The following is a 20,014-nucleotide window of genomic DNA, read 5'->3' on the forward strand; positions in this document are numbered from 1 at the left end:
CCCCAAATCATTCCGCCATTTCCAGACAATGAAAATCCGACGACGGGGCGGGACCACTCCTTCCACAAGGCGTGCTCACAGGCGAATGACGTCACCGACAGGCGTGGAAAAACTCACGCATGCGCACAAGGGTTCAAGCTTGTCTGACGTGAAAACATATGAATCAAATCCATATAGTTTAAAAAAAAAAAAATGGTACGATACTTTATGGACAGACCTCGTATAAATGCAGTTCATTTACCATTTATTGAGAAAAGGGTATGAATACTTATGTACATGTGATTTCTTAGTTTTTTATTTTCAATAAATTTGCACAAAAAAAACACTTTTTTTAATGTTGTCATTATGGGGTGTTGAGTAGAATTTTAGGGGAAAAAAATGAATTTACTCCATTTTGGAATAAGACTGTAACAAAAACTGTAACAAAAATGTGGAAAAAGTAAAGTACAGTGAATACTTTCCAGATGCACTGTAGTATCACAGCAGCTTCACTCAACTGTGTCATAACTTTGACCGGTTCGTAGTATATTTCCATCAATTCAGGGTTGTGTGTATCGATGTAGTCATAGGTATTACATTAAAATTGATTCTCAATTCCTATCAGTTAACTGTTACAGCCCTGATAAACACTACTATCTCCATAAATAGAGCAACATGTTGCTGGCACACCTGTGTCAAGAGCATTAAATCATCACAGTTGTGTTTTCCAATCGCAACCTGGTAAGCGGCAACTAAAAGCCATTATGAGCAACCCGTATTGAGAGGCATCAAATAATTTAGTTCTGAATCTGAAGAACAATACACTGTGCATTGTTCAAAGACGTGTTTGCTCGCCTGTACTTTTAGATATATGTTTTAACTCTTTCAAGTATTCTAAAATCATTAAAGTCCATGAGCCCATAATGAACTGCCACTTCACAAAACACAATATCAAATCAAATCAAATCAATTTTATTTATATAGCGCCAAATCACAACAAACAGTTGCCCCAAGGCGCTTTATATTGTAAGGCAAAAGCCATACAATAATTACAGAAAAACCCCAACGGTCAAAACGACCCCCTGTGAGCAAGCACTTGGCGACAGTGGGAAGGATTGACAGTGGGAATACAACACAAAATCATAGCAAAGCCATTACTGCCCATCATTGGTGTAGATTAAACTTCAAAGTGAGCCAAAAAAAAAAAAAAGAAACGGATCAGAAGAAGGCATCTGGTTTCAAAAATATCTGTTTTAACCTTAACTCTGGATGCAGTTTCCCTTCCAACAGGAGAACCAAAGCCAAAAGTGAGAAACAGAAAGTACTGTGATAACCTTCTAGGAAATCCTTCTGTACACATAGTTATCAAAACACATTTCACAGAACAGTAATCCTCACATATCCTGCATTATCTCTAAGGAAAACTAATACTTGGAATACCATGATAAGCTTGAACATGAAACAACAGTGTGTCCGTTAAAGAAGTTCTGTCATATGATCAAAAGTCTTTTAGAGTGTGTCATTTTGTGTCCATTATCGTGCAAAAGCAATCATAAGCAAGCATCTGTGGGGAGTGATGAGGTCAAACCTAAACGCTGAACTCTATGTTCTGTTGCTGCAATAAATATTCTTAAACATGAGCCATCTGACTGTATCAGGCATAAATCAGCTACTAGTAGCAGCGGGCAGCCACAGTCCGGTGCATGAGGACCAACTGCAGAGGTAGAGATGCCGTCTTAGTCAAAGGAACATTACCTTCATGTGTATTTCTTTGATGGTGAGAGGAAACCACAGTGCTGGGAGGAAACTCAAGGAGACACGGGAAGAACATGTAAATTCTTAACAGAAAGGGACTGGGCATTGTTGGAGTCGAACCCAGGACTTTCTTGCCCTGAGGCAAGAATGCTAGGCTCTGAGACACCGTGCAATGTACACTGCTATATGCTAGGTGCTAGCTGTAAGACAGGGTCCTAAATGTTATGGCTCCTTAGTATTTAGTGCATGGAAAATTAATGCACATCAACAATCAGGTTGGTTTTTCATAGTCTGTTACACATCAAATCCAAATGTATGAAAAAGTCTGTCTTTATTCGGGATTATTTGCTGCAATTTCCAACAAGTGGTAAAAAAGCTAATGCACTGATGCTCACTGTGCCCTGGATATGAAATATCACTATAAACAATCAGAACAAACAGCAAACAGTAGACAAACTTTACGTTTAACAGTCACCATGTGCCTCCTTATTAACGTGGTTTTACAGCGCCACTGAGCCAGGAAAAGAGAAGAGTACCTCACTTTGTGCTATAGTAGCCAGCTAGTAAAGATAATGTAAAAATAATGAATTTTTGTGTGATTGATTTCATTTGCTGAATTTGGAATATGACTACTGCACACAGACATACTATGAGATCGATACTTAAAAGATCTTTAAATGCTACTTCATGCAGTCTGTTGTTCAAAGTTTTGAGCTTTAAATCCTAACTAGAATTTTGTTATAAACTGTGCCAAACTATTATTACGCAAAAAGGATTAAATTTGTTTTTACCCAGAAGTTTTATAATTTTTAATAAAATGTCAGCTCTAAAGGACCTTAGCGGATACAACTGGATCCTGCTGGACTTCATACGGACCTGGTGCTTTCAAAACTGCATGAGATAAAATGCCATCACCTTTAGAGAGTTGTGGACAGCAGACTCGGGTGGGTAGACGATGAAGTGTCGTAGTGTGAAGCCGAAGCCCTGGGAAGTTCTCCGCAGATGGAGAGTCTTGGGTCCCGGCCAGGAAAAAGGTTCCTCTTCCACGGCGGGAGAGGCCGTGGCTGACGCCTCGCTCTGATCACGACCATCCTTCTGCTTGGCCTGAAAGCACAACAAATTAATAGTTATGTCAAAAGTAAACATCACAAAGTATAGCGCCAACATTATGATTGTGATTTCATTTTACTTTATTTTTTGAAGATTTTTCTTATTTTATTTTTTTGAGTGATTTCCTGTACCGCATCAATTAAATGGGGTTAAAAGCAAATCCTATATAAGCCCAGACGCAAATTGTTGCTAATGCTTATCCCCAGATTCTTGAGCATGATGTGGATAAAAGTCTAGGACTCCCCTTGGACAGGAGACCAACCAATTACAGTCCACCCAGTACACCTTGGTCCCAGCCAAGGACCACACAATCGTATAAGATACAACGCACAACGTCACTACACCTATCTGTAGTGAAGACGTGATAAATTGCAACATGTAATTGTAAGTCCAGTCTGCAAGTCTTCGTGGTTAAGGAAATGATGAGAAGACAAAAAATAAAGGCTTTTAATTATGGTAATGAACTGTGGTTTGACAGCAATCACAGTATCTGTCAAAATACGTAAAATTAAAGTGCCACAGGTTCTACAGCTACACATATGGCTATGGGTATTGCACAGTCACGGCTTTGCACAATTATTTGCTTTGTTTGTATGATGACTATCTGGTTGCCTGGACAGAGACGTCTGGACACAAATGCAGGACTCAAACTCACAGCTCTGAATTTTAAGATTGTTTACTGGTTGGTAATGCAAGTGATAAGGCGTGGTCGAAATAACAGGCAGGTGGTCAAAAACACAACGTGGCTAGCAGGACTTGGAACAAACAGGTACAGAGCTGGAAGTGAAGGCATAGAGCACAACGATCTGGCGGAGAACTAGTACAACCAGTGAAGCTGATATACACCCTGGTGATGAGCTACAGATTAGAAACAGGTGTGTGGAAAACTCCAGAACAGGGTGTGGCCCAGACAGTGTGCACCGCCCACCACCAAGCACCAAGGGAGACATACAAGAGAGATAGGGAAAGACAAAGCCCAAGCAGGAAAAACCCAACAAGAGAAATCACACACAGACAAAACAAACCAAAACCAAACTAGGCAGAAAAAAACAGAGTAAGCATGACACAAAAACTCCAGATCATGACAATGACAGGCTTATGTATCTACTACTGTAAGCAACAGTTTAACCATCATGTACCACAGCTGCCTGTACTCAAAGTTCCTGAAATGGAGCAATATCTCCAGCTGGTGGACATTTACTATTACTGTAGGTACAATAGAACGTTAGGCTTCTATATCCCTCATGTCTGACACAAAATCAAAGCAGTCCTTAAAAAAAAGGATGCTTTCAGCTTGTATAGTTATACAAAGTTACAGTCATGCCTTTTGGCAGTAGGTTTGCTGGGAGGATCCTTTGATACCACTGGAATGACTTTGTGTCAAATGACTTGTTACTGAGGTAGACTCAGATGTGGAGCATGACCTGCATTGTGAGAGAACATCAGGTATGGCATTTTTCTGTGCATGGTCCAGTGCATAGGTTCCTCAGTGTTGAGGACCCCAGCAGCTGGTGAACGCCTAGGGGATGCCCAAATTACAAATTATTATCACTTTCTTCAGAGTAAACTATTTTTATGTTCATGTCCAAGACTGTTCAGTAGTGCAAAAGTTCCAATATCAAGGACCTTACCACAGCCTGAGAACAAAAAAAGAGATAATATTGACAAGAAGGGATTTGATAATGAAATAATCTAATAATATAGTTCTTTCAGGACATCAATGCCCCTAATCCTGTTCATGAATGCATCACCTAACGTTCATGCCAGAAAATCCTCCAAAGGGTGCCTGGGAGGCATCCTAGACACTTGAACCACCTCGACTGACTCTACTCTCCATGAAGGAGTAGAGGTTTGACTCAGAGTTCTTTCTGGACATCGATGATCATCATCCTGTGAGTCTGGATACCCTGAGATGGAAACACTTCTGTGTGTGAACACATCACCCAAAGTTCATGACCCAATGCACTCCAGGTTATTGCTTGCACTTCCACAATGGCTCCAGGCAAAGAGAAGTTCAGATTAAACACAAATCTCTCTATGGACTCTTCTCCAACCAAAATACATATTCAATATGAATCCAAAACAAAGACATCCCTCCATCGGTCAGCACTCTCTCTCCTCCTACTGCTAGGGTCTGTATTTACACTGCTCCTCTGCCTGCCAAGGAGCAGCAGATGTTGAGGCCTCAGGAGAGTGGGCTGGGTGTGGGCTTAATGGTGTGACTGGTGAAATCACCACCAATACCCAGTGGTGTGGGCCTGGAAGTAAGCCACAGTCCACAATGGAGCTGGGAGAAGTCAAGAGCAGAGCGAGCCTCACGGGGTTCTCATCTCAGCAGTATGCTTTGATTTCAAACTTGAATTTCAGTTTTGTATTATGCAATGACTAAAGCATTTCACACAAATGTTCCATGGCTGACGTATGCACATACGTGTGTACTCAAACTCAAAAACATTTTCATGTAGCGACAACAGACTTTAAACTAAGAATTCAGCAAATTACAAACCTCAAAAGTGACATTAAGATTTATGTTACCAGAACGCACACAGTGATCATATGTGGAAGCAATTTAAATTCAGTTTCATTTTATTTCATTTATACAGCTCCAAATCACAACAAGCCTGCCTGAAGGCGCTTCACACGAGTAAGGTCTAACCTTACCAACCCCTAGAGCGAGCACAGAGGAGACAGTGGTAAGGAAAAACATCCTCTAATGATATTGAGGAAGAAACCTCAAGCAGACCAGACTCAGAGGGGTGACCCACTGCTTAGGCCATTCTAACAGTTACAAGGTTTTTACAAAGTTCTTACCAAGCTGAAGCAAGTCTGGTACCTAATCTGCATGTGGCGAAGGCAGGTGCTGCTGAACACAGAGCAGGTTGGTGATTTCAGTGTTCAGGTTACTTTAAGTGGTGCAACAACCGTACGCTCCTATTCCACAGGGCACCGTTCTATTATGATCCCCCACAATCCAGAAAAAGTACAAAAACAGGATGAAACACTTTACTCCAGCATGCCTCCTATCACTCTATCACTGCTGGCTTATAAAGTGCAGACCTGGCAACCCACACGAACACAAAAGTAAAGCTGTGCCCAGCTCCATTCCCAGCTAGAACCACAACAAATGCTGCTTTTGCTTCAAATTTTTACCCCGATGGAGCACAGTCAAACTGTACTCACTAGGACTGCCCCGTTTAAACATATCTGAACATGACTGAAGCTGTTAAGCCTACAAATACCCGGATGTGACCATGTAATGTCACCAATTTGGCGAATTGGGATAAAATTTTTAGAGCAGCTCAAAAATTTCACACTGATTTCAAAGCTGGTACCAATGATGGCCAAAACTACTGTGTTTTGATGGATGGATCAAGGAGTTACTGCAATGCTTCCCCCAATTTGCTATTCAGGATGAAACAAGTTGAAACAGGAAGGAACGGTGCTTGGTGGAATCGGGATATTAATAAAAATTTCAGAAATGACACATTACGGTATATGTGAGGTTCGGTTTGCCTGAATAAAAACTGACAGCACTTCAAGAAGCTGCAGAATCTGTTACTCGTAAATGCAGCTGAAACAGTAAGAAAGCTATAATTTTATTATACATACTCTGTCATTATTCATTCATATTGATCAATGTGATACTGTCGTATCATAGACACATCAGTGTAACATAGAAGTGTACTGCAGAAGAACTACAGGATGACGGTGCAACAGTATTTGGCCCCACAGTCTGCTCTATGCTGCAAAGGAGGAGGGAGCTGTGGATCACATTGGTCCTGTCTGTGATCCATGCAGAGCTCCAGAGTGACAGAGAGGAGAACATAAACCATGATGCCACATTTTCCTGTATAGTGCACTCTAAATGCTACTGTATGTGCACAACATACAATTATTTACATGATTTCATTAATTATTTCTAACATTTAATTAATTTGTGCACTGTGCCAAGTTGAGCATCCATAATGTGCCATAAAGTGAAAGTGACACTATTATTTATTTATGCAGCTAACAACAAACATCAAATTACATTTATTGAGCCCAGACTAGAGTTTGCTTGCTCAGAGACATACTTGCATGCAGAGGGATGAATGTCTTGGGTGTATGTACTGGCAGAAATATTTAATTATTTATCCCATGCGTGTCATGTGTGCACGAAAGCATGCAATACAATGTTTTTCTTTTGCTGCACCCCAGCTGCCAGTGCAGGGCTTGGTGGGTGTGCTGTGGACACCTTCCTGTGTGTACCTTGGACATCTGGTCCTTTAATGGCATGCAGCTTTTTCTTTCAGCTGCTCTCATTCAAGGATTTAACAACGGAAACATGCATCGCCACCTCACACAAATTCTTTATAAGGATGTCCTGGAGACTTTGCCAAAGGTGAGTACAATGAATGGTGCTATTTTCATATTGCCATTCATGCAAAAAATACTATGAAATATTGTGATATAATTTTAAATCTATATTTGCTATCCCTTCTGTAGAATAAAGATGGTGATTCTAGCATGTTTCTTGATGCCATTAATACTATCTGTGCACACAACGGCATTACGTATCACGCCATGGATCGAGCAATTCTTCGATAAATTCATTCAATCCTTTCGGCGTGGATTGTATGCATACAGAGGTGCAGAGGGATGAAATTTTCATGCATGTTGCTGTTTGTTTACATATATGAGATTAAAAGTTTGAAAGACTTGATGTAGAGACTGACTTTTTCTCGACAGATGAGTCATGATTTACTGCTGGAGGGCCAACCTCATCCGTCTGCTGCTCCTGTTCCTACACTCGTTTTCTCTCCATACATCTTTCCCTCTCTGACCACAGACTTTTGCACTACTCATTCATTTTATTACAAAAAAATATGCCTTCAGTTCGCCACTTTCCTCCTATCCTGAACAATGGCTGAGTTCATTCTAATAAAGCTGACTCCACACGACACAGAAACTATAGAATATCTGCGGCTGACATTTGATAAGTAGAAAGTCTGGGGAACAGGAGGTGATTTACTGCATATATCACCACACACTCACCACTGAAGGAAAAAAGGCTATTGTCCTCTAAAAAGTTAAAGATTACTGCCTTTCAGACAACACCACTGGCACCAGCTATAAACAAAACCTAAAACCCCTCCATGCACAAAGAAGCACTCACGTTACAAAAAATATCGGTCAGGGAAACAGGACTACCCCGCTGCAGGAGAGCAGGGTGACGCACGCAAAATTCCTCACACAACAGAGTGTAGCCGCCCCTCACCCCCCCCACCCCCCTCCAAAAACACTTCCTAAGTAAACCAATGTATAAGCCGCTGATGTCACCTAAAGGCATATTTCAGCGGGTCAGGACATTCCTACATATCCTGAATGTATATCTATCCTTTAAAAACTTCCCAACTCATGCCACATCAAAGTGTCAAACCCCACAGATCTCCACAGTACTTAAGCCTTACCCTCGATCGGATGCAGTTTTTCCGAGAGGCTTCTCGGAGCTTGGCCCAGGACACGTTGCGGTTTGGGCTGGTGAGCCCCAGTTCCACTTCACCCCAATAGGCTCGAGCCAAAAGCTGGAACCAAAGACAGTACGGTTCAGACAAGCAGCCATCCACCCCAGCCAGACGAGCCCAGGGACAACTTCCAGATGATGGTGAAGCAGTGATGGAGCAGCACCCTTCAGCACTTACATCCACATCCCGCAAGTCAGGGCAATCCTTCAGAGGAACCGGCACACAGCCAGGAGGCAGCCCGTTCCTCTGGGCAAGCATGGCATAGCCAGATCTGAGGTGGTCAGACCAGATGGATGGCACAACAGTTGACCCCTATCCTTAAGAAGACTGCACTTTTAAAATTCAGTTTCTTCTGGATAGCCTACTCCCAGTTTCTGGTGAAGACCATTCTGCTCCCTCTCAGTGTCCCTCGGACGTTTACTGTCTGATCTGGTTTCGACTTGGAGAAACAGGACTGTTCCTCTGGGCGTCCCACAGACACATGATGTTTCCACTCAGCCGAGAGAACAGCACAGTGGCTGAGTGCACTGCAGAGAGCCCAGGATGGACTGACGCACCCACCCACTCGCCACACAAAACTCTGAAGCATGTGCGCAAACACACACACACACCAGCCTAAAGTGAATTCTCTCCTCTTCTTGTCTATTCCATTGCTTTCACCTCTTCCACTGCCAATGCTGTAAATGTTTTAAAGTGCAGTGCTCGGGGACACCAACAGACTCACGTGTCAAACCCCATTAATGAATCATAAGCGCAAACAAACAAGCAGAAGGAACATTCATACTGTTTGAGTAAACAGTACACAATCGCTATCGGCCTGAGGACAAGAATAACTTGGATTGTTTTTAGAGCCTATATGGAATAAGTCAAGTGAAGCAGCTGCAGATAAGGAAGCATTTGAGCTCTGTGAAATCTGGAAGACCCAGAAAGGTTCACAGAATCCACCAGCCCATGCATGACTGCAGCTCATTTGGAAAAAACAAAGAACTGGACAGAAAAAGGAGACAAATCATGGATATAAAGCTCCAAAGATCTCCTCCGCCGAGGAGATTATGTTTTTGGTCGCATCCGTTTGTTTGTTGGATGGTTAGCAGGATTACTCAAAAAATCCTCAACGGATTTCAATGAAATTTTTACCAGGGGTGTATCTTGACCCAACTTAGAAGTCATTAAATTTTGGTAATGATCCGGAACACGATCTGGATCCAGTCATTTTTTTAAGGTTTCGTTATCATTGCAAGATAGGGCCAATTTCAACATTTTTGCATCTAACTTCATGAAGACGGGTCACAAAGGCTGAACAAAAATTAAGTTACGACACAACAATAATTTAGCATTTGTTTCTCCTCACTGAATAAACTTATTAGAAAATAAAAAAACTTATGTAGTTCATGCAATTTCTCTACAATACATAATACATTTGCTGAAGATCTAAGGGTTTAACCCTGTGGAGCCGACGCTGTCGTATATGACGCCTGAGACCAAGCTTTACTAAATTATAAATAACTTTTTAATGATATGAGATAGAAACTTACTTTTTTTGCTGAAAAGTTAACTCTGCAGACTTTCGAGCCACCATCCACCATCTTTGTACTCCTCATAGAAGCTGTGTGATGACGTGAGCAATGTGAGTGTCCAATCGAAATTGGTTCACTGTCATATGGTTTTCCAAAATCCAATCGTAGTGCTGATTCAACTCACGTGACACACCAAAGATTGTGTTTAGGAGTGATGTGTTACTAGTTTATTATAGTTTGCTGTGTGTTTTGAATAAATGTGTGTGGAAAATTATTTCCGCTTTACTTTTTCCTTTCTTATTTCTGATTGTAAACCTTTATTACACTTATAAAACACAACTATAGCATATATATTTTGAAAGTACAGGTTGTTCTGAAAAAAATGAGACATAAAACTTGATTGTGGGATGCAGGAATAATTAACAGCAATAATAAAACATTTATGCCAGGCGAGTGAAAGTATAACAGAAGTATAATTCTGTTACCATCTAATTACCCATTGGTTCACTGCCTAACTAACTACTATAACCCTTGGTTCGACAGCATTTTATGTGGACAATTTCCTCAGTTTTAAAGCATGACGTGTGTTCACTTTCACAGTCACTTATCGTGCCATTCGCTAGGTTAACTCTCCCTCTCTGTGTCTTTTTCCACCAACACTTTGCAGTATGATATGGTCATACACTTTTAATGAACAAGAAAACTAAAACAAAGCAATAACTAGACTATTAGATTGGTCAAGACTGAGTATAAATGTCCAAAGCTTATCGCCCAGCCCTTCTGCCAACTCAATCAAAACCATCACAAGTCTGTTTTACATGCAGTTACATTCTGGTTAACTAGCCAAGCCATCTGGCTCGGCAACCATTATACTGAATGTCCTAAGATAGATGGCTAGCTTGAGTACCCTCTGAATAATATACCTCAACAGAATGTACTGTATTTATGATTTGGTCTTCCACAGGGCAGGACAGAAATTTATATAATTGTATTAATCTGTGTTAGCCATTGCTATAATTTGGACAATATTGATGTTCTCAAAAGGCCAGCAGTAAGATGGATTGTAACAGTGCATTGACGCATATAGATTTTTGTTCATCTAAACTGCACCAAGCATGAAATATTTGCATGAATTCCTCCAGTATATCAGATCGGTGCAAATTCATGAACTAGCATTAAAAGACATTCTCTCCAAAGTGCCATCTCCAAAATACCATTTGATACTCCCTTAAATCTTCAAAGTAGATTCAAAGGACAACGGGTACAGCTATGCCCGTTTGCATTATTTAATACCACTGTATGTCTCCATCACTCACTTCCAAAAACAGCAAATATGGAGCCATTGGTTTGTATTGTAAGACACTCTGAATGAGAGTATCTGCAAAATGGTGAAAATATAAATACCAGCCTATTTTGATTGTGAGGAATATTTGCCATTTGAGACAGCAGCCTCGAAAACAACAGCAAGAACCCAGTTGTGGAATGTTCCATTCTCAGCATTTGGTTATGAGCATCTTGTTACCACATTGACCCAGCTCAATATAGCATGTGGTATGCTGTATGGAAAAGACAATAGAAATAGAAGAAGCCAAACAACACATTGAGACACTTGACTTTGGGAAGACAAAACAAAAATGAGTCTTGCTAACAGGGTTATGAACCGGTATCATATTGTCTATCACATACCTAATTTTATATCGTGACAGGAGTGTGTATTGTTGGCATTTTTTTCATTTTAAAAAGCATTATGAGTACGCATTACCCCTGGAGCACTGTTTTCAGCCAAAATAGATCTTTTTTTTTTGTACCTCGACTAACACATTTCAGACTGTTACATGACTTCAAACCACATCTTATATGACTCTTGGTTCCTTTAAATCTAAAACATGTGATAAGAAAAAGTCACTTTGGAAGGAAAGATGAGAAGAATTGCTGTTGGCTAGGAAGTGTGTTTGGTGCCATGCACACTCACAAAAACTAAACATGTCGCCCCGAAATATTATGCTGTTGTCATGGCAACATTCCAGACCACAACAATGTTGGTGTGACTGTGTGTGTGTGTGTGTGTGTGTGTGTGTGTGTGTGTGTGTTTGTGTGTGTGTGTGCGTGGAGTTAAATCAGCCTTTTCACATGACTTCTGAAATTAGAAATCAGACTTTGGGTCTTTCAAGGTCAGATCTGATTTGTTTCCACATTAAATTAAAAAAAAAAACTTTTGTGACATGATCATCATTCCGATGTCATGTTGCTTTCACAGAAAGCTTTTAGCTCTTTAATAGCGTTGCCATAGTACCCATAGACAATTAAAGCATGTGTCTGCCACCTGTGTTCACTATGAGATCATAATTCAGTTTATTTATTTTTGTTTCCACATTTAATTACTGAAAAGCAAGTTGCTATATAAAGTGGAGTTCAGTTCCTGGTGTCTGGTTGAGGCTACCCATCTATGATCAAGGACAAGATACTTCGTCTGCACTGCCCTCATCTGCCCATCTGTCAATGGCTACCGTCTATAGTTGATTCCTGATCCATATCGACAGCCGCAAACAGTTCGACAAACGTGAACCACAGATTATAAAGTTTCAATAACAGTATGAAATACAGATCTGCTGTCACAGTGACTTGCTTTCAAGTAGTAACCTAACTGTGTAAATAATAATACAGAGTTTCAGGAAAATGAAAACCAAAACAAACAAACAAACAAAAAGGCTTTTCCTGGCTTTTGTGCCTGTTTAGGGGGACAAAGACAATATCATGAAAGTGCAACATAACTGGCATGGTGATTACCCTCTGACCAGACAATACAGACATCCTCATCTTGTTGAACAATAATTTAAAGCTATGAACTTTTTCACTATTTTTTATTATTCTGACAAAGGCAATTTTTTTTATTATTAACACATACTGTTCATCTTGAAATTTAATACAACAATTAAGAATTAGATTTTAAAATATTATTTTAGATATAATTGGAGACCTTGTTTTCACTCACAACCATGGGCAAATGTTTCTTCTTTTTTTGCTGACATGAAAATTGATCCTATCATTGACTAAAAACCATAATTCAATCCAAACCCTTTACAGCCTTGGACGAGGACGTAACCTGTGATGGACTGGCACTGTGCCCAGGGCACGTTGTACACTCTCATCCTCTTCACACTACCGTATCAGAGGGATAAGCACAGGCTTAATAGGCTTCAGCGCCTGTATAGGACTTACCGCTTCAATGTTTAAGTGTAAAACCATATGTGAAGCATGCACAGGTTCCCATGATGACTCACACTTTTTCATATTTTACATCCAGTGAGAGTACCACTTAGAACGGCAGCATTTATCCAGTGTAGAGGGGTTTGTTTGTTTGTTTTAATTCTGATAGCAAGGATGCACCTCAAACTCTTTAGGATAACTTGTTCTCTGTTTTAGGACATCTGTTTAAACAGTATGTTCCCATTAATATTTTTGTTGAATTTGTGCATGCATTCACACACTTTTAGCCCTCGGTCATGTTCCCAATGGTGTTTAATAAAGTCAATAACATAAATGTAAACCACAATGACAAAAAATGTTAGTTGTGACCAAAACATCTAAATTGAGCATTAAAGCCCGCAATTTTGCAAACTAATAGGTCCATTGGGTTGGGTACTGTATTTACTGTTTAAGCATGGCAACTTCATAGTCATACTTGTCTTACTGTTACTCAATGACGCCTGAACACTGGCATGAAAAATGTGTTGAAGGAATTTACAAGACTACATGAAGGTATAAATTACAAGTCCTTCCAAAAGAGCAACGGAAACACATTTTCTCAGTGCCAGCTGGTAAAATTAACTTGTGATTGAACATGTACTCCTGTGAAATTCTACGACTGGGTGTTTAAAGCTGCACTCTGATGATGATCTATGTGTTGTAACATTTGAGAGGTGTTTGTAGCTCTCCTCGTCTCTCTTTGTTTTGTTACCGCTCATGGTGGGACCCAACACGGTACACAGTCGAAACTTGGAATTAGAGTCCCCTTGCTGGAAATTTGGGCTGTGGTTTCAGTGGGTTCACACAACATGATATTCAGGGCCAACAACAACATCCGGACTACGACTGTGGCAAAATAAAGGCAACGATGAAGAAATCGACAGCTATTTGAGACAGCAGTGTGGAAATGTTAAGACTGTTTTTAAGCTAAAACACCAGAACAGGCACAAGTCCTATTTATGGATTTGGAAAGGCTAAAGGCTCAAAACTAATTAGAGCAAAGTTGTTCTTCAGTCTTTTATATTTACATTAGAAGCACTCAGCCAACACTCAGCACACATAAATGCACAAAATCCAAAACCAAACAGCCAACAGTTGTGTTGAGCTGTGAAACTGGTTTTGGATGTTTATGTTTACGGAGAACAAAACACAATGAAAAACAGGTTGTTTCAGAACGCTGTTCAGTTTTAATGTACAAACATCTTGGAATCCAAGATTTATTATCTGATTAACTGCAGGTCTGATTTGTGTAACAATGTAGAAAAGACTCACGATCTGAAAGCAGCTGACAGGATCGCTGGACGGGGATTAAAAAACAAAAAGGCACCAACTTGGCTTGGAAAAAAACCCTATAAGTAATTTGTGTGTGTGTGTGTGTGTGTGTGTGTGTGTGTGTGTGTGTGTGTGTGTGTGTGTGTGTGTGTGTGTGTGTGTGTGTGTGTGTGTGTGTGTGTGAGTGCTCTACAGACAGCGAGAAGAAAAGAGAAAGTCTTGCAGGAGGATTAGTCTCAATTCAGGGTGGCTTTTCAAGACTCTTGGCGGATGTAAGATCTAATCTGGACATGCTGCATCTGGGCTTGGGGAGGTATGGCTTACTGTAACAAAGGGCTGGCTAATGAGCCAGGGAACAGACCGCCCCTACTATGTGTCCATAGCCCAGTGTACCCACAAAGCCCTTCTTCACGCGGCTCTCGGGGGGTACAGAGAAGAACCAACCCTACCAACCCCGGGGAAGTAAAGGGTTTCCCTGCAAAAACCTGGCAAACAGGAAAGCAGATTAACCTTGTTATAGGAACAGATAACCACCTCAAACTGACCATAAGAGGCAATCAAGCCATCAGACAACGCTGATAATACGACATTAACCCTCTGGGGTCCGAGGGCATTTTTTGGACAGTTCACTCGCCTGGCATAAATGTTTTATTATTGCTGTTAACAGCTCTCTCTGCATCCCACAATCAAGTTTTATGTCTCTTTTTTTCAGGACAACCTGCGCTTTCAGAATATATATGTTTTTGTTGTGTTTTATAAGTGTAATAAAGGTTTACAATCAAAAATAGGCAAGGAAAGAATAAAGCGAAAAATAATTTTCCACACACATTTATTCAAAACAGAGCAAACTATAATAAACAACTGTTTTGACATTTTATAAAGGCAATTTGAGGTCTTGTGTGAAAGACTATACAACAGAAATGCACATTTTGAACAATATATACAAAATGGTCTATGCGTTTTGTTATTTTGATATGGTAAACAGTGATTTACGAAGAGAAAGCAACAGAGTTATCCAGTAACATTCACATGCAAACTACTGGAGCAATCCTGATAGTTACACACTCTTTGTTTGAGCACATGAGATTGTCATCAGAGGCTCTCTGTCTGCTCCTGCTTTCACTTTCGCTATGCGTAATGGCGCAGGGCGCATTGAAATAGTATGTACTCATTGGAGCACCCAGGGGGCTATTCAAACGGGCCAACTAGTAACATATCACTCCTGAAAACGATCTTTGGCTTTTCACGTGAGGTAAATCTGCCCTACGATTGGATTTTGGAAAACCATGTGACGGTGAACCAATTCCAATTGGACACTCACATTTTGCACGTCATCACACAGCTTCTATGAGTACAAAGATGGCCGATGGCTGGTTCGAAAGTCCACGGAGTTAACTTTTCAGCAAAAAAAGTAAGTTTCTATCTCATATCATTAAAAAGTTATTTATAATTTAGTAAAGCTTGGTCTTAGCCGTAGTATACGACGGCGTCGGCCCCAGAGGGTTAAAATACTTCATTTTTTTAAGTTGTTGGATTTGAAGACAATGGTATAAAAAACATTGTACTTTAGAATTTAGTACACGTGGAATGGTGTAAATCTATTTTCCCATAAAGGAAGGTGAAGGTCGACAACCTTCAACAGGCTTCTAGTCCACCCAAAGATGAAACCACTGATGGCAAAATGATTAACATCTCATGGTGTGTTCAGGTGATGCTGTGAAACTTTGTTAATGGCCAACTTGACGTATGTCCCCAGTAAAAGTAGGTCAACGTGACCAATCTTCAATATGAGTGTGGTCCATCTCAAGAGAAAGCACTGACAGCAAAATGATGAACAGAATTTATATCATCACGTGGACAAACAGATGAAAAGGTGATGTAAATGCCCTTCTGTCAGACAAAACTGTTCAACAATACACAACGACAATAATGCAGCATTTAGGACTGTAGCCTCATAACAAGAAGGCTCCCGGCTCAAATACAACATAGTTTACAAGCTGACTGCACTCTGCATGTCTGCGTTAGTTTCCCCCAAGGTGCTGTGGTTTCTCATAAAGTTATAGACATATAGAATAATGTAGGCACCAGGGAGACCATGGTGAAAGGAAGGCCATCTCTACAAAGGTTTTCACTGGATCATCTTCACATTGAGTGGGAAAAGACACTCGTAATAATAAAAAATCTTCAAAAATTGAAGAACAAAAGTCCAAGAAACTTAGCGAACTGTTGGCCTTTTTTTTTTTTTTACCTCTACTGGATACAGTGATCTGCTTTAATGAATGCACTGAATCAGTATTACCAAAAACACTGTATATCATTGTACTTCACCTTGTATTACAACTGCAAAATTGCCATCTCTGTCCATCTGGAGCTAAAAGTGTACGAATCACAATGTAGGTCATTTTCAGATAATGGCCTTTATACCCCGTCACACATAGCCAGAATCACGCAGAATGGCATTGAAATTATGAATCGTGCACATCCGAAAAGTGTTGGATTTCAGTTCCAAAATGTTCTGACAGCCATCTGCAGAAGTTGACACAGTTGGTCAGAAACGGCCAATGACCCCAAGTGTGATGCAAATGTTCAAAACTCTCTGGGCATGCTCGAGATGGGACACCTATCCGATGGCGGTCCATGTGCAAGCTGAAGAACATCTAAAGGCAATTTACATATTACGATGGCAGCAAAACGGGATCCAAAAAGATGTGAATGCATACAAGGGAACCTCAAGATGGATCTGGCACGGTAAAGCATGCAGGTATGTCCTGCATGTGCCACGTATAATAATGTCCACCCCACCATCCCCGGAGCGCAAAGGAACTGTTGAAATGTATGTGGCACGCGTCGTCATGATAATAATTCATAATTATTATCATGTACAGTGAATGTGAACAGTGGCAATCAAATCGAAAGCTCCATGCGCTACTGTGTGCACACTGCCGCAAATCTGAACAGGCTGTTATATCCACAATAGACCTTACAGTACAGATATTTGTCCATTCCTTCCCATGGGCGACATAAATAATGTGAGCTATTGTCTCCATCATATCTGTATATAACACGGGCAGCTGCCTCTCCATGGTGCGCAGTAAGGCGTCACTGCACGCATCAGGCTCGGAGCTGAACGGATCTCACACTGTAATAAATGTTCACCTTCTAACTCTGTAGGAGATATGACATGGAACTTGTGCCAGGCCATTACACAATTAATAAATATGAATCTCACCTCCAACAGTGGTCTAGGAGTGTTTCACAGCACGCACGGACATGATGCTGGGACGGTAGCCTGTGGTTAAAATCCCCTGACCCCCAAAAAAATTAATTCCACGTGATAATCCAACCATCGTGGTGTCCAGAATTGTGTTGTCCTACTGAAGAGGGGAAACAAGAAAAAAGAAAGTTCCCTGGAAAGGCGCCCCGTCTCAGGGACAGCATGGCCCAATGCCAGCAAACTTTGAGTGAAGCTGTCCAGTGGCCCACGTGCGTGCTTAGCGGCCCATGCAGCGTGATACACACACACACACACAGCTGAGTGATAATTGCAGCCCCACGCACACACGCGCACTACGCACTTGCGCGCACATGTGCGTGAGGAACACGTGTGCACACATGGTGGCATAATATCCACTTGTCTCTTGTCGCTATAAAACTCCCACTCTGACTGAAACTGATCGGCAGGTGGTCACTTTACTACCTCTCCTAGGCTGTGGGCTATCTCTTGTAGCTAATGTGACCAAGAGGTGGTCCTAACCGTGCTCCACAGCACTGTAAACAATTACACTGGCATGCCCTCTGCTAGACAAACTACGTAATGATACATTTCCAACAGCCAAAGTATTTTTCTATGTTGCTTATTCAGGAAAATAAAAAAGTTCTCTCACTCAGAGGAGACAAAAGCATTGAGCCCAGAGGGGGTCTGCCTGAGGTTGGTGTATTAGCAAACTCCCCAGTGAAGAAGCCCTGCATGATGTGGACAATTGTCTCCGGCAGTCCCTAGATACTTTCAAACAAATGCCTCTGCCAATCACGCATTCAGCAGCACGCTCATTCACTCCTCAGCAGCTGCTCTCGGACTGCCAAAAAGGAGCAAATATGTTTCTGATGAGAACTCTACCCCATCCCGACTCAAGCACCCATGAAAAAAAGACTTTATTCTTGTAATATTTAATTATTCCATTTTTTCTTGTCGCTCAGCTTCCCTAGAGGAGTTACCACGTGGTTATGGAGAGGTGAGAGGAGACAAAAGAACTACATGACTTTGCCTCCAGGCTTCGTTTAAAGCTGTAGTACATACACCAGGCCTGTAGGTGTTGCTGTAACGGTCCTACTAAAAACAGAGAAGAAGACCGTACAGAATGCCCACAACTAATGTAAGCACTAATCAACATAGCAGGTGATGCTACAAGTTTACAAAGCCACACACTGAGTAAAACAAAGCCCTTTAAGAGAAAGGGTCCGCGCTGATCGTCTGAAACGGACTTATTATGCATTTAAAGTGAAGCAGTGTGTTTATATATTTTTTTTAAAACGTGGTTTGCTCCACTGGCTGCTCTCCACCTCTGCAGATGAACTGAAAGGACGCGCACTTTAAATGAATCATGTTTAACTATTCCCCAAAAAAAAAAAAAAAAAAAGCCTACATTCAGATTTGATAAGAGTTTTTATCAACAGGCTGTAAAGTTAATTTATCAGTGCAGCTGTTGTGGAAACACTGAACTCCACAGCCGTTTTTCAAAGACTGTGTTATTCACCAAATATCCGCAGAAAACAAGGAATTTGACTTTGGTTTGAGCTGCACGGCATTAAATATACACTAAACACTGAATAAATCACAGTAATAAAAAGTGAAAATGAAAAAGAATCTCCTGTCTGCAGACTGAAGATGTCAGAGACCGCCTGGGCTTATGGTTTGGAAAAGCTCCAGAACTCTTAATAATGCGAAAAAATAAATAATTACCTGGGAAAACAGAGAGAGAAGGAACATCCTAAACTTAAAACTCTACATGATGGCACAGCGACATTGTGCCACTGCATAGGGAGAGCCCTGCCACTACTGATATTGTTTAAAAACACAAAGGTACTTTTTATCCGATTACTCGATTAATCAATAAAATAAAAGATAGAATACTCGATTCCAAAAATATTCGATAGCTGCAGCCCTAATAGTGGCACACAGAATGAAGTGGTGATGTGAAGTGAAGCGTGTGCTATCTGAACCAGCTTCACGAGACAAATACCAGTTCCCTTTGGGTATAAAAACTTACAACCCCAATTCCAATGAAGTTGGGATGTTGTGTAAAATGTAAATAAAAACAGAATACAATGATTTGCAAATCCTCTTCAATGTATATTCAATTGAATACACCACAAAGACAAGATATTTAATGTTCAAACTGATAAACTTGATTGTTTTTGTGCAAATATTTGCTCATTTTGAAATGGATGCCTGCAACACGTTTCAAAAAAGCTGGGACAGTGGTACGTTTAAAGTAGACCTGCATTGAAATAAATGTGGTCAGATCTCAGAAAGAAATAGCTGATATGTATTTATAAGACGCTTATGAATGCAGTAAAGTAAATCTGCAAGCCCAAATTTGTAATTCAGCGGAGAAATCTTCATTTAAAAAT

At 40.7% G+C, this 20,014-nt stretch overlaps 1 protein-coding gene across 5 annotated transcripts in view; it reads right to left on the reverse strand.

Moving 5' to 3' along the window:
* LOC117506635 (rho GTPase-activating protein 21-A-like) overlaps window positions 1-20,014 on the reverse strand; it is a 185,620-nt gene that overhangs the window by 76,362 nt on the left and 89,244 nt on the right. For 3 of the 5 annotated variants that reach the window (XM_034166170.1, XM_034166177.1, XM_034166162.1), the window contains exons 1-2: window positions 8,295-8,684; window positions 2,650-2,838 (exon numbers count right to left, since the gene is read on the reverse strand). In XM_034166170.1, coding sequence (XP_034022061.1) covers window positions 2,650-2,838; window positions 8,295-8,606 — 501 coding nt within the window. In that variant the 5' untranslated portion in view covers window positions 8,607-8,684. Of the gene's footprint in view, window positions 1-2,649; window positions 2,839-8,294; window positions 8,685-20,014 lie in introns of those variants that run through there. The other 2 variants (XM_034166195.1, XM_034166185.1) reach the window with 1 other exon arrangement.

The sequence above is a fragment of the Thalassophryne amazonica genome, chromosome 1, assembly GCF_902500255.1.
Source record: "Thalassophryne amazonica chromosome 1, fThaAma1.1, whole genome shotgun sequence".
NCBI classification, from domain to species: Eukaryota; Metazoa; Chordata; class Actinopteri; order Batrachoidiformes; family Batrachoididae; genus Thalassophryne; species Thalassophryne amazonica.